Here is a 16,050-nt window from a genome sequence, read left to right on the forward strand (position 1 = left end):
GAACGACGGACGGGTCGCATTGCTCGCCGCCACGTATAGTTGTAGCCACTAGTCTAGTATGTACTCACGCAGGCAGTGTGCGCACAGGCAGGCGTGTCGGCACGGCAGCAGCGCGCGCGACAGCGGCGCCGAGGCGCACACGCAGCACAGCGCGGACTCCGCGCCCGCGTACCGCTCGGACGGGTCGCATTGCTCGCCGCCACGTATAGTTGTAGCCACTAGTCTAGTATGTACTCACGCAGGCAGTGTGCGCACAGGCAGGCGTGTCGGCACGGCAGCAGCGCGCGCGACAGCGGCGCCGAGGCGCACACGCAGCACAGCGCGGACTCCGCGCCCGCGTACCGCTCGGACGGGTCGCATTGCTCGCCCGTCACGTATAGTTGCTGAAAGACCACATGGGCTCCATTAGTAGGTGACAGGGGTGTCCTCTGGCATTTAGACCATACGTTGGAGGCATTCCACCGAAAGGTCTGTTTTGTCGGCGACGAGTCGAGTTAGACAGCTACAATATTTATCTTAATCTATATTATAATCAGTTGAATTTAAACTTAAGTTATCAAATTTATCTTGCCAAATATCGGCTTCTTAGCTTTACCAGTGTCCCTTGGACGCCAAACTGTACGTTTCAACAACATTTGCAACATTTCAAACACTATAAATTACGAGATATCATCAGACAGCAAATTACGTTAGATACGAGGATAACAATGCGAATATAGGACATCATTAACATAAGACTAGACGGTAGCTAGTTACTATCTATTTTATTACATATGTACTTAGACAGGGAGTTACATTTATGTACATTAAGAGTTATAATGCTTAATTATAAATGTTGTCAATTTTCCTTAGTTACCGTAAAACCACTAGAGATGCCACGATTAGTAGTTTTACGAATACCGAATATTCGGCCCCTCTCGGCAAAAACGCCGATACTCTCAGTTCGAGATCCAAAATATCTCGTGCACAATAGGTATATCAGTTTCCACCCTTAGTTAAAATCTGCTGTTTAAAAAAATAGACTGTGCGGAAAAAAATGATACATGTCTTTTTATACCTTGAGACAGGAGAGATGCCCGTTGGCTTGCTTGAGATATTGCGCGATGATGCCGCTCGGAAGCGAGCATTGGTCATCGCGAATGTGTACCACGCTCACCAACGCTACCTGTAATGGAAATATATATCTTAGTTTAATTACAGTATGGGAGTATAATATTCCCAAATATTTGATTATTATGCGCGCCTCAGACCTGTGGTATATCATTAAATTGTACGGCCTTCTGACTGAGGGTGACTGTTTGAGGTTGTCAGAATCTTGCTACGTACATCGACTAGATACATAAGATAATTATAGACGTTGATATCAGAAGGAAAAGCAAATGCCAAAGTCCTTGCGCGTTGGACAAGGAAAAACTGGAAAGCGGAAAACTGAACGCGACAACATTTCCATCCTCATCACTTAGATGGTTGGCAGTCCTCAACTGTGCGTTTCTCCAGAAACTTCCTGCCTCGCACAGCTCGACTGTGGAATTAACTGTCGCCTGCGGTAACCCCTCTGGCGTTGCGGGTGTCCATGGGCGGTGGTAATCGCTTACCATCAGGTGATCCGTCTGCTTGTTCGCCTCCTATATGGCAAACAAAACCGGCCAAGTGCGAGTCGGACTCGCGCACCGAGGGTTCCGTACAAACCTGTAGGTATATATTATTATATGATGTAACTAAAAATTTACGGTTTTCGCAATTTTTCCTTTATCTGTGCTGTAAGACGTTGCGTTTGGTACGAACCAAATTTCAAGATAGTAGTAACCCTGTAGGTTTTGATTCCCTTGCGAGTGTCGAAAATTTGCGGCATAAACGGCTGTATCTTTTGATTGCGTCGCCTTAGAAGTTTGATTTTTTCTCAGCTCCAAGGGACAGTAGACCTGAGTATTGGATATAAATTCCAGCTTGATACCTCCACACGCGTTCTTGAGAAAAAGGGTCTTGACAGACAGACGGACGGACGGACGTACGGACAACGAAGTGATCCTATAAGGGTTTCGTTTTTGTCCTTTCGAGGTACGGAACCCTAAAAAACTGGCGCTTCTGAAACGAATTCAACTGAAGATGCGACCCGGATAAACGCTGAGAGGCGTAGGACCTTATTCCATACAATGATAGGTGAATGCATGTATAAACGACATGACCTCATTGGTATACTCGTAAGACAAATTTCTGCGGTTTCCTTGGCATGAAAACAATGCAAACCTCAGCTGTTAAACAGAATATATTTTGTTTTATATCAAGCCTTTTCTGAGGGTCTATAGAAGATTCGCGATTCCTTATGGGGCCGCGACCTAATACAAGAATGAAAAACAATGCATTATAATATAATTGCACAAAGAGCACCATAAGGGGTCATCCATTAATTACATCACACGAATTTCTAGTTTTTTGACCCCCCCCCCCCCCTTCCTTGTCACACTTGGTCACATTTGGCAAACGCCTCCCCCGCCTGGTGTGACGTCACATTTTTCTCAATTTTTTTCAACAAAATCGGCGAATCGAATTTGGTACTATTAATATTTTATCAATATATTTTTGACAAAATAAATAATAGTAATTATAACACAAAACCGACTAGGAAAGAAAATTAATCGCATAAAACGATTATCGTTCCAAAAACTCGTTATTTAACTGAACAGCGAATATTTTTTTTAAATAAATACTGATGAAGTTAAAGTGACGTCACAAAGTTTGTGACTCCCCCCTCCCCCTTGTCACAACATGTCACATTTTGTTGACCCCCTCCCTCCCCCTAAACGTGTGATGTAATTAATGGATGACCCCTAATGTTGATCTATCAGTTATTGAAACATTTTAACATTAATAATCTAATGCACAACAAACAATTTGGTTTTACACGGGGTCGCTCAACAACCGACGCTGGTGTTGAGCTAATTAAACAGATCTTCGATGCCTGGGAGGAGTCACAGGATGCTTTAGGTATCTTCTGTGACTTATCTAAGGCCTTCGATTGCGTCTGTCATGAAACATTGATCAGGAAACTGCACTATTATGGAGTAAGAGGCTCGGCACTGAATTTAATAAAGTCTTACTTACACGGTAGAATACAAAGGGTTGATGTGAGTGGACAGCGATCACCGGGGTCATTGGTCTCTATGGGTGTACCGCAGGGATCAATATTGGGGCCGTTCCTGTTCCTTATCTACATTAATGACCTGCCTTACCTTGTAAAGACCCACCATGACATAGTATTGTTTGCAGACGATACCTCACTTATTTTCAAAGTCAAACGACAGCAACAAGCTTGCAGTAATGTAAACAATGCTATTTCTAAAGTAGTAAATTGGTTTAATGTTAATAATTTATTGTTAAATGAGAAAAAGACTAAGTGCATTAAGTTTGTTACAAGTCACATAAGGAATGAGCAAACAGGTGTCATTGTCAAGGATGAGGAATTGGAACTAGTAGATAGCACAGTTTTTCTTGGTATAACTTTAGATTCTAAACTACAATGGGGTCCCCATATTGCTAATCTCTCGAATAGACTGAGTTCTGCAGCTTTTGCAGTGAGCAAGATCCGTCAGTTAACAGACGTGAAAACAGCTCGATTAGTTTACTTTAGTTACTTTCATAGCATTATGTCATATGGTATTTTACTATGGGGTAGTGCTTCAGAGATAAATACCATTTTTGTTCTGCAGAAGAGGGCTATTCGTGCAATATATAAAATGTACCATAGAGACACACTTAGAGATAAGTTTAAGGACATTAACATAATGACAGTGCACTGTCAATATATTTATGAGAATATTCTGTATGTACATAAAAACATTGCCAGTTTTAAGAAAAACTGTGAAATACATAATATTAATACTAGAAATAAGCATAAGCTCGCAGTGCCCTTCACTAGGCTCCATAAAATTAAGAAATCATTCATGGGTAATTGTGTAAGATTTTACAATAAACTTCCTAATATTATAACTGAATTGTCTGTTAGTAAATTTAAAAATTATGTAAAACGTAAGCTTATCTCTAAAGCCTATTATAGCACACAAGACTACATGAATGATGAAACACCGTGGGATTAAGTGTGATTGTAAAGAATGAATTATTTATTGTTATGTTATTAATGATGAAATTGATAATTCAATGTATATATATACCGTATTTTTTGACATTTAGATTTTATTCTAGAAAGGTTCTAGACTAGTATTTTTATACAATTTTGATGTTTGACGATCTTTTTGTGAAATTCTTATTATTAAGTTTACCATATCTATAATAGTTCAATGTTTTTTTAGAACAATAATAACTGCATCAATAAATTGCTCTGATATTTAGATTAAGATGATATTTGTAAAATTTGACGATTTAAAAGTGCTTGTTGCTAGGCCTATTTGAATAAAGAATATTTTGACTTTTGACTTGACTTTCTATAGTTAAACAATTGCTTTACGAGCTCTGCTCTTCAAAGCCAGCGTATGGTATAATAACAGAAAAGAATCAAAACTGGACAGTTACATGTAAGACACGATGCCGCAATAAAAGTTTGCCGGGTATCTTTTGTTGTCACTACTCGTATTGTTTACTAATGACTGTCTCAAGTGGAATCCCGCTATGGTAAATGAAATGGGGTATACTAAGGATAGCAAATCGAAGCTGTGACACGAAATTTCCAGTTGACGTGACATTTACCGTATCGTCGGGCCGGAGCTCAGTGGTGTCGCGCGGGTCGCGCGCGAGGATCACGACTAGAGGGTAGCAGGTTCGAGGCGGCGGGCCCAGCTGTAGCGGCTCCTCTGAGCTGAGTCGGAGAGGCCGCTCGTCATGTGGGTTGCTTCTGTAATATAAATAAAGCGAGTTAGTTAATGGAAATATGTTACCAACTTGGGTTTCTCTCATCATGGCCTTATGAAGTGTTCCTCGTTAGACTGACGGATGGAATCGATTTACCTAATATTGGCCGGCAGTGGAATTATGGTGGTGGATTTTGTATAATATATATTTTCTCATTCTCATTCTTGTATGACGGTCACGGACTGGAAGGATCGAAAAGGGTTATTCCCACTAGTTACCACCAAGTTGTTACCAGTGGTAACTACTGGGAATTTTTTTCCCAGATTTCCCAGTTTTTTCCAAATTTTAGGAAACTTTTTTTCTTATTAGAATCGAAAGAGCTCGTATCTTGTTAACCTTGTTTACATTCATTTGTCCTATTTAATCTATCGCTTCTTACGAAGATGGTTTATAAGAAACTGACATACTTCTTCTGATTAAATTTCTCGCTTGCCTACGCGCGACTGAAGTTCAACTGTAAAATTTGTACAAGTTTTGGAACGCCTATAACCTATCTGGAGTTATAATAATATCATTGGTTGCTTTGGTTGTTGACACACATCGAGAACGGATCAACGTTCATTCACATCACATCAACACAATTGCTCATTGAATACACTTTCGATATCATTAAACAATGTACACATTTCCGGCCTAGAGAAAACGATACTTATTTAACGCGGTAGGGTCAGATGGGCGTGGTGGGTCAACGACATTACCAAAACAAGACGTGAAAACACGTCGGGTCGTCAAGGGCGCCCGGTTGCGAAAGCTAGTTAATAAAAATAGTATGTTTTTGTTAAAAATATAGTAAAATAACGTTAGTAACGGTATTCGAATTTAGAGACGTATTAGTTGCCATAAGAAAAAAATTAATATCCGGGCGAAAGTTATCGGACATCATCCTGAAAATCCTGACATGTTCTGGACACTCGCCGCTATATACTGTTACTGCAACATAACCTTCCCTTTCCTCTGTCCAACTCCGACCTTTAATGTAGCTTCTAAAAAACCCTAACACTCGCCAGGTCCCCGCACAATCCTGACAAAGGACCGGAACTCCGGGAAGAGGCTCAAGAAGCTCGCAAGGATTAAGATTTAGGGAACACACAAAAAAAATCACGCAACGCTACGATACGAATAGACTCGAAGAATATAGTTATTTATTACATCAGACCTTCTAATTATTAATTTTAAAGCAATCCCTAGGTAGAAAACAAGCAAACTTTCCTCTGATGACTTAGCTATACCTTTTTAAAACTATTTATTTAGTATTTTCTTGTCCCCTCCCCCCTATATTTTTCTAATTATTTCCTAAAAACGCAAATACCTACGTTGTTCTACGCATCAAGTGCGAAGCTAAGCTCCCCCCCCCCCCGCAATTCGCGTTCGATTTTATTTCAATTTCAAATCGGAAATCTACCGCTCCACTGGACGCCCTGTAAAATTCCTCGGGTTTCTAACTACTCAACATAACAATGGCAATTGAATTAATTATTTAAGAGGAAAGGGGATGGCCGTTTCTTCATACAAACGTAGTCCCCATTTTCCTCTCTGGATATTGACAGTATGGAAAATATTTCTGGAAAAAAATTGTTGTATATTAACCATAGCTGTGACCCTACATTTGACTTTTTTCGGTATTTTGATTATTATAAAAATTTGGAGCGGTAAACAGATTTCATACAGATTTTGAAATGATCCTAAATCTTAATTTAATTAAAAATACGAAAAAAAATCACACACACTATTTAACTTCAAAAGATTATCCTTAGAATGTATTCAACAGCCATAATATTGTTATAAAATTATTGCATGTTTTCTGGCACTGTTTATCAACACACCGTTTATGTTATTAATGATTCATATCGACAACTCGTATACTTTAATATTTAGGTTCACATATTTTAATGAAGGAAACTGTAAGTCTACAACATAAATAACTACTGTTGTATTTAATATAACAATACAAGACTGTTTGTTTCTGAATAAAAAATAAAAAAATCTAACGTAGGGGCATAGCTGTAGTTGATATACTTACAACAAATTGTCTCAGAATAATTTAGTATTGTTAATATGCAGAGAGGAAAATGAGGATTACGTTTGTATGAAAAGGTGATTTCGCGCCTCGTCCGTCTTAAGTCGTGCATACAGAACCCAAAGGTTCAAAGACCTTACTTCATATTGTAAGCATCGTAAATCTTATGAAATACAATAAAACTGCAATTGCGATCGAGTTGCAAGTAATACAATGGCATTGTGATTGCCTTTCTGACCCAATCGGAAGGAGGCAAAAAATTGCCTTGGTTACCGGCAAAGATACATTGATTAAGTAAGATGCGTAAAATCTAAGGCAATTTCGTGCCTGGAATTTGATAGGTAAACGAGATGGCGCTGTACAACTCCATACATTTTGCGGTAACTCTAATTGTCAAGAGTTGACGTTTGACAATTCAGTGACCGCAAAACATATGGCGCAGTACATCTGTTTTGGATGTCGAACTAAGGGGCACGACTTTTCTTAGATTTTACCTCTCTGTTACAGTCAATTCTCTTTGGTTACAGGCTAAGTAAAGTTCTTTCTATATAATAAATGTTAGAATGAATATTATGGAGTTCAATGGAATAGGAATGATATCAACTGGTGTTCGACCAAGGGTCCGATTTCGGCATAAAAATGAAGTTTCGGCCGAAGGTTCGGTTTTGGCCAAAAAGCTGCCTTTACTGCCGAACCATTCGCCTGCGGCGAAATTGTGTTTCCGGTAGTATCCGATCCATGTTTCGGTTTCGGCGAAAAATCTGGTTTCGGTCAGATACTAATTTTTTTTTTTTTTTTTTTTTTTTTTCACACATACAAAATGTTTATTTTTCAAGAAGTTTGTGTAACAACAAAAATCAACCTTGTTATTTTTAAGACCTTATCTTTTAAACATATATAACTATTTACAGTTCCCAGTCTGCATTTGTCAACACAAACTCATGATATAAAATGCAACAAGGGTTATTTTCTTCACATTCTACACTAAGTTGTGACGGAGTTAATTCAATTTGTCACAGTCAAGTTAAAACCTTAATTCATAATAACTTGTTAAAGTTAACTCAAGCTGATGTGATTACAATATGATAAAAGCTACTGTTACAATAGACCACCGGTCTGGCCTAGTGGGTAGTGACCCTGCCTATGAAGCCGATGGTCCCGGGTTCAAATCTTGGTAAGGGCATTTATTCGTGTGAGGAGCATGGATATTTGTTCCTTAGTTATGGGTGTTTTCTATGTATTTAAGTATTTATAAATATTTATATGTTATATATATCGTTGTCTAAGTACCCTTAACACAAGCCTTATTGAGCTTACTGTGGGACTTAGTTAATTTGTGTAATAATGTCCTACAATATTTATTTATTTATTACTAATATAAATATTTAAAAAAGTAGAGAAGCCATTTGATTTGCGGACGAAAAACCGTCATCGCGGCCATCCCATCGCCATCCCGCCGCGCCATAAGCCATATGACACCACTACCCTCTCCACGCGCTGGCCCAGCTTAGTGAGCCAGTATGATGGCCCATCGTGTAGAGGAGCCATAACAACAGGCGCTCTTATCACTTAAGAGCGACCTCTTCCAGAGAACTTTTGGGTAGCGGAAGCGGAGACAAGAAAAATAGAATACTAAGTAGGTAGAGGTACAATACATTAGATTACTTAGGTTTTTATTGTGAAATCCAGTAAATATTAACCATACGGAATCTGAAAAGTTAACAATAGTTTAACGATATGACGTAAAATGTAACATATTAGTGTTAAAGTATTTAACAAATGTGACATCAAATTAGCGGAGTGTGCTAATTTGATGTCACATACTATGACACCTACGAGTTTAGTCCGTGTCATCCACGATGACGCGCAGATTTGTCAAATCTAACCTTTAATAACATGACAATACGATTCAAGGCATGCGTCGTCGTGAATGACACGATCTATATTTGCATTGCGTATAGATTATGCTTATTAGAACGTATAAATAAGGAGACCAACAAGCCAATTCGTACGTAGCTGTGATCAATTCAATTCAATTCAAATATACTTTATTCATGTAGGCCTAGCAACAAGCACTTATGAATAGTAAGACAGTATTACATATAATTATCTTAAGCTAATTATCAGAGCAATTTATTGATGTTGTAAATATTATTCCATATATAATACTAATGAATATAATTCATAGATCAAATTGAATACTAAAACTTTCACAAAATATAGTCATACAAAAAAAAATGTATAAAAAATACTAGTCAAGATTGTTTCTAGAATAAATTCTAAACAAAACAAAGGAAATACATGCATTGGAATATCCATTTCATCATCATTATTCAAATATAACAAATAATTAATCATTTCGAATCACAACTAATCCCACGTTGTTTTATCATTCATGTAGTCTTGTGTGGTATAATAAGCTTTAGAAATAAGTTTACGCTTTACATGATTCAGTTCATCATCTATCATTCAGTTATCGACGTTATTATCGTGCATTTCGCTCGTAGGTACTTCTCCTATGTATATATGTGACATTATCTATGAAAAGGGACCTTATTGTCGGTGGCGCTTACGCTATTATCAACAATATTATAAACATTGTCGCTTGCCATAAGGATACTGTCGTCAAGCTCACCATACTTATTAACCTATCGAATGAGCTAATGCTTTTACGGATACTGGAAAGCGATATGTAAACATACTACATACCTATACGAGGCCTGGACGTTAGTGAGATGACGATATGAGTTGTGCTGGTGTCCGACTTTATTACCTGCATGTAAATGAGTTTCATATGATTATCCACCTGGTTTCTTGAGCTTAATAGTCGCCTCCAAACCTCCCCTTATAGCGACCCCTTGCCTCACACAAAGTTTATAAGTTCATATTAGCCTCACTGGATCACTGTTCACTCTGAGTACTGATAACGTTGGTTACAATCTACAAGAGACACATCATTATTCTATTAACACCATAAGAACGTCCTTGTCGTCCACCTCCTTTTTCCTACCGTCGTTCTCCTCTACCCTCTCAACTTCAGCCAAAAAACTTTTAACTTAAACGTGACTCCTAGCGCCATCTACTCCATGACGTTGGCAAATATTAGCCGGTTCGCAATACGTTCGCGACAGATACCTTGACAGGTTATTCGTATAAAGATACAAGATATTCGTATAGAGGCCTTTGGATATCACCCCGGACCGGCCACTTGGTTCCAATTATTTAGGCTTACCATTTATTCAGATCACAATTAACCAGGTTTCAATGTATTCGATCTATAATCGAAATATTTAAAAGGCGTAAAAGCTAGGCTAGGACCTGTGAAGGCTATCGGAAGTGGGACCGGCACATTCCTGATATGGGTACCTACCTCTCACCGCTGCCCCAATTTTAGGACCTTGATTAGGCATAGTCACCGCATGCTTGCGTATAATTCGCTCCACCAATCAACAGTTTAACCAAGCATTCTATAAACTAAAACAATGTGAGAATAGGGTGTGAGGAAACATTGAATAAGATTATTAAATTCCACACAGTGTTGCCTCACCTCACACCCTATTCTCATAGAGTTCGTAGATTTAGTATAAAACGAATTTCCCCAGGATGGTACACATTTTCCAAGATCGCCCCAAATGTCGAATGGTGTGTAAGCGGACAAGTGCGTGTCGGACTCGCCCACCGAGGGTTCCGTACTTTTTAGTATTTCTTGTCATAGCGGCAATAGAAATACATCATCTGTGAAAATTTCAACTGTCTAGCTATCACGGTTCATGAGATACAGCCTGGTGACAGATGGACAGACAGACAGACGGGCGGAATCTTAGTAAAAGGATCCCATTTTACCCTTTAGGTACCGAACACTAAAAAGGACCTTTTACACACATATCTATCTAATTTCAGGAGTGTTCTAGAGATTTCGAGGTTTGTCCTATGCCAATTGTGCTATGAGCATCTAAGCGGCCATCACGCTACGATATATCTGATGACGGCTATACTTATTTATCGATTAGCGGTGGGACTCTAACGGCCTGTTTTATAATGTCCAAGTAAAGGCCTGAATAAGCTACTTGCCACTTATCTGACGAATAAAGTCATCGTTGGCCTTCTACAATCTTCAAATAAGCTTAACTGGTAGATAAAATGCTAGGTTTTGTATGACGTTTTATCTGGCCGTTCATTCATTTGTTGATTACATATTCAAAACTTTACTTGGACATTGTGAAATAGGCTCTAATAGATCTAACAACACAACACAATACGCCCATAAAATATGTCGAGCCCTTGATTGCGAGTGCAATCATCAAGTTCCGATATAGAAGCATATCCATTATGCGCAACACATTAACAAGGTCACGTGTGACTCTGACTTAATCACCAACATCTTTTATAAAAAAAAAAATATACTTGACATCGGTTCCCGCTTGTCTGATTGTAAATGTTTACCTTATATCTCTATTTATAATAACATCAATAATAGAATTAGTTGAAATTTAAATATATATTTTGATATAGTTATACCGCAATGCCTGAAGGTCGCGACCTAAAGCGTCTGAAGTAGTCTTACGCTGGGTTCACATAATTGTACGTAGGTATAAGGTCAAGTAGGTAATATTTTAAATGCAATTAAAAAATTAAATGGAAATAAAACTAGTATAGTTCATAAAATGTGTAATACTTATTTTTGTAAACTGTACATACATACTTTTAGCTTCATACAGCATATTGATCGGCTACATCTCCTATAGGTAAATATGTTCGCGCCCAAACGGTCGTCGGCGTTGACTGATGTAATTATGGTTACTTACGCTGGTAAAATGATACAAAGATGGATACGAGTTTATTACACTTTTTAAGGTCTGCCATCATAATTTTTATAAAATTTTATTTTAGTCTCGGGTTCTTAACCTGTAGGGCTAAGGACCCTAAGATCCTAAGATGGTCGGCTCTTTATCATTTGTCTCCATGCCTATCACGCTCTAACAAGTATGTATGTGCGAAAGTGACGGGCATAGTGACAAGCGATAAAAATGGAATCATGCTGCCACTGCTGGTACAAATAAAACTTGTGAGCGTAAATAATGCAAATCAAATAAGTATGTGTTCACCGTTTGTTTGCAAAACCTGCACAAGTTGAGTGACCTGTTTTTGTTGTCTTAAGGTTACGGGCAGTGAACTTAACTTACAATTCGAGGTTCGAGGAAGAGAAATCGACCCTTGTTTGCCCCTCACGCCTTTTCTGTACCTACACTCCCTCGGCTTCATCGATTGTCTAATCCGTGGACCTCGTGCCCAAACATTGCTCGAATCACGAATTTAATTTTTGATATTTAAATTTTTTAACACATCATTATCATGTGTCGAAACGAAAGATGTCAGTAAATTTACTGTGGCTATAAAGTTTTCTTTGACAATCCACCTCTATTCCAAATTCTCTTTGATGTTACAAACTGATTACATGAAGCAGTTTTCGATTCTAATCAGATGATCTCTGGTCATCTGCTGCTATTGACGACGGAACCTGATGAAACCGCTTTAGGTTATTGCCCCTCTGACGGAATAGTCCCTACGGAAGACGGACTGTTCTTATTTTATAACCGACTTCAAGATTTCAAAAGGAGGAGGTTCTCAATTCGGTTGTATGTTTATTTGAGTATTTGTTAGATTTGGACCAAAGTGTTTCTTAGCGACAGGATCAGATACGATTTGCCGTTCACGCTCATGGTACAGATGTAGTGCATAATCCTTTGCCATCGTATTTTCTCGGAAACGTTCGTATTTGTCATGCTACTTCAGTCAACCTCAGTACTTTTTGTACCGAGACTGACTGAAATAACATAACACATTCGTGCGTTTCCGTGAAAATACGATGGTACAAGATTATACGAGTACACTACCATTGGTTTAACCGATTTTTTTTTCGCTGGCTGGAACCACGCTATTCTCGTATAATATATAAATTCATCGTGTGACTGTTACACGTGCAAGTGATAAACAAGGACATAAACTCACATAATTCCTATCCATTCGTAAAGTATTTTTTTATTGCTAATTTATGGAAAACGCTTATATAATTTATAACCATGTAGTTTGTAGGTATAGATATTTCTACGCACCGGAAACTACTATCAATTTACAAATATAAATTATTCAAACTAGTTTGAAATGGAGTTTAATTCCGGTTTCGCACGCCGATTTCTTCCATTTATACTTTTGAACAAATAATTAGTTTAAGTAGTAGATCACTAGAGAGATATGCCGGCAATTTGCGCACTTCGGTGTTCGCAGTACGCCCTCTACTCGTATATATAGTCCAGCGTGCAGCGGGCGTATTATGGACAATTGGACTGGGTTGCCCAAATTATAAAGCGCACGTCACATTTTAAAATACAAGATTGAAAAACACAGAAATTGTCGTTATCACGCTGTCACGTGGACAAGTGTGAACACAAACGAGCTGAAAGTATTCCAGCTGCGATCGCGGCATTACGTGCACTTCAGCTCGTTTGTGGTGCGCGTCCCGCGGCCGCTGCTGGAAACCATCGCGAGCGTAGACTTCTGTCCGAAAGGTGTGATATTTCGGCGGTTTCGTGGGAATCTGCCGAATCCCGCACCAGAACAGGCGGCGCAACCGAAAACTGCGTCGTCAAAATGATATTTATATTTTAAGATTTTTATTATTGTATGTATGTTAGTCTGTAAGGTATGTACATATATATGGGCCATAGTTGCCTGAAAATAAATGATATTTAATTTAATTATTTTTTATAATATGGATCGATGACAATAACAATGGACAAACTTTGACATCTTAGTAAAGCCTGATAGGCGTCCAACCTCGTAACGTACCACATTTCCAGTCACTTTTTAAGTTTGCGAGGCGAGGATCTGCGGTAGGGGTCCACATAAAGTTGTATGTAATTCTCGCACTGGCGCGACCCACCACGCTGCGTGGTAGTAACGCACTGTGGATGGGCGACGACACGACGCTGTAGTACTTTACCTGGTGAAGTTGAGGTGCGGCGAGGCGAGGATCTGCGGTAGGGAACCCCACAGAGGTGCGTGTAATTCTCGTACTGGCGCGCCTCACCACGCTGCGTGGTAGTAACGCACTGTGGAATGTGGATAACACGACGCTGTAGTACTTTACCTGGTGAAGTTGAGGTGCGGCGAGGCGAGGATTTGCGGTTGGGATCCCCACAGAGTTGCGTGTAACTCTCGTAATGGCGCGCTCCACCACGCTGCGTGGTAGTAACGCACTGTGGAATGTGGATAACACGACGCTGTAGTACTTTACCTGGTGAAGTTGAGGTGCGGCGAGACGAGGATCTGCGGTAGGGATCCCCACAGAGTTGCGTGTAATTCTCGTACTGGCGCGCCCCAGCAGGATGCGTGGTAGTAACGCACTGTGGAATGTGGATAACACGACACTGCAGTAGTTTTACCTGGTGAAGTTGAGGTGCGGCGAGGCGAGGATCTGCGGTAGGGATCCCCAGAGAGTTGCGTGTAACTCTCGTACTGGCGCGCCCCACCAGGATGCGAGGTAGTAACGCACTGTGGACTGTGGATAACACGACACTGTAGTAGTTTACCTGGTGAAGTTGAGGTGCGGCGAGGCGAGGATCTGCGGTAGGGATCCCCACAGAGTTGCGTGTAACTCTCGTACTGGCGCGCCCCACCAGGCTGCGTGGTAGTAACGCACTGTGGATGACACGACGCTGCTCACGCCTGCACACAACGAAAATTGATATTGATAAAAGGCTTCCTATATGTTAGAGTCTGTTCGGAAAGAGAAGAGTCGCGGAATGTAATACATTCCATGACTCTTTCCGCACAGACTCTAGCGAGGGTGCAATCGACTTTGCCGAATTTGTGTCAAATTCAATTATAGATCGTGTCTTCACGAAGACGCGTGCCTTGACTCGTATTGTCATATTATTAAAGGTTACCTTTGACAATTCTGCGCGTCATCGTGTATGGCACGAAGTTTACTCGTCATGGAAAATTTTAACTAGTAAAAATATTGTTGATTTGTTTTGTTACATTTGGATAAAATTTGGCTGGTTTGAAAAGCCTCCACGATTTCGAAATCCCGAAAAAATGTACCTATATAATTTTCCAGTCAGTTACGACAATACCATACGTTTTCGTAACTCACAGGTGAATATTTTTTTACGACATAAAAGCACTGGTGGCTTAGCGGTAAGAGCGTGCGACTTGCAATCCGGAGGACGCGGGTACAAATCCCGGCTCGTACCAATGAGTTTTTCGGAACTCATTCTCGGTTCTTTTTTGTACGAAATATCATTTGATATTTACCAGTCGCTTTTCAGTGAAGGAAAACACCGTGAGGAAACCGGACAGCGAGGAAGTCGTAATAGTGACAGTTATGTTTTTGATTTTATTAAATAATACATAATAGGAAATGGTTATATTAAACCAAGGTAGGTCAAGCATGTTTGTCAGCTTATGCTCTAAATGTCAACGTCCTAATTTGGCAAAAGTTTTGCCATTAAAAGTACCATTGAATCAAAGACCAATTTATAACGTTCGTTCAAATGAGGCAGTCACTATATTAATCTAAATCAGCCTTACTTAGGGCGCGGCCGTCACATAATGGTCATCCATTTCCGGCAATGTTTACAGCTAAAAGGTTTTGTTGTGTCTGATACGCTGTCTGGTTCACGCTAATTGGGTTTGGGTGCGATACCGATATTAAAATGTAGTCAGTAGCTTATTTTGGTAAAAAGAGGGGAGCTATACCTACAAACTGCTTTTTTCAGAGAACGGATTATTCCTATATCGATAATCAATTATCGTTGGTTTTCCCATGTATAGTGATCAGTTCCAGCTTTTTTTGGAAGTGTTTTTTTTTTAAATATTATAATGATGAAGTGAAGTAGGTTATGTAAAGCATACTACAAATATGTATTATGAGTATCATTGCATTATGAAATAGTTGGGATTTTAATTTTATAATGTTAGTTAAATACTTATGTATGGAATAGGTCGGTAGAGCAGGAGTGAATCTCTTCCTTTCTACCAGCGTCTAAGTGACGGAAACCGGTATTTATGTATGGGAACAAAAACGGTACTTTTTCGTTCTTTGTTAATTATTTCATATCTAATTGGGCAATCTCCACGAAGTCGTTATCTAAAAACACAACTGAGTC

The 16,050-nt window shown here is 39.4% G+C and overlaps 1 protein-coding gene across 2 annotated transcripts in view; it reads right to left on the reverse strand.

Moving 5' to 3' along the window:
* The window catches only part of LOC133528690 (cell growth regulator with RING finger domain protein 1-like), a 73,065-nt gene that overhangs the window by 14,074 nt on the left and 42,941 nt on the right, over positions 1–16,050 (reverse strand). Inside the window, exons 3-6 of one of the 2 annotated variants that reach the window (XR_009801034.1) lie at positions 14,470–14,605; positions 4,702–4,846; positions 1,058–1,165; positions 69–383 (exon numbers count right to left, since the gene is read on the reverse strand). Coding sequence is in view for 1 of the 2 variants with exons in the window: in XM_061866161.1 (XP_061722145.1) it covers positions 239–383; positions 1,058–1,165; positions 4,702–4,846; positions 14,470–14,605 (534 nt within the window). In the remaining variant the exon portion in view is untranslated. The remainder of the gene's footprint in view (positions 1–68; positions 384–1,057; positions 1,166–4,701; positions 4,847–14,469; positions 14,606–16,050) is intronic. The other variant, XM_061866161.1, reaches the window with a different exon arrangement.

This window comes from Cydia pomonella, chromosome 19, assembly GCF_033807575.1.
Source record: "Cydia pomonella isolate Wapato2018A chromosome 19, ilCydPomo1, whole genome shotgun sequence".
Taxonomy (NCBI): domain Eukaryota; kingdom Metazoa; phylum Arthropoda; class Insecta; order Lepidoptera; family Tortricidae; genus Cydia; species Cydia pomonella.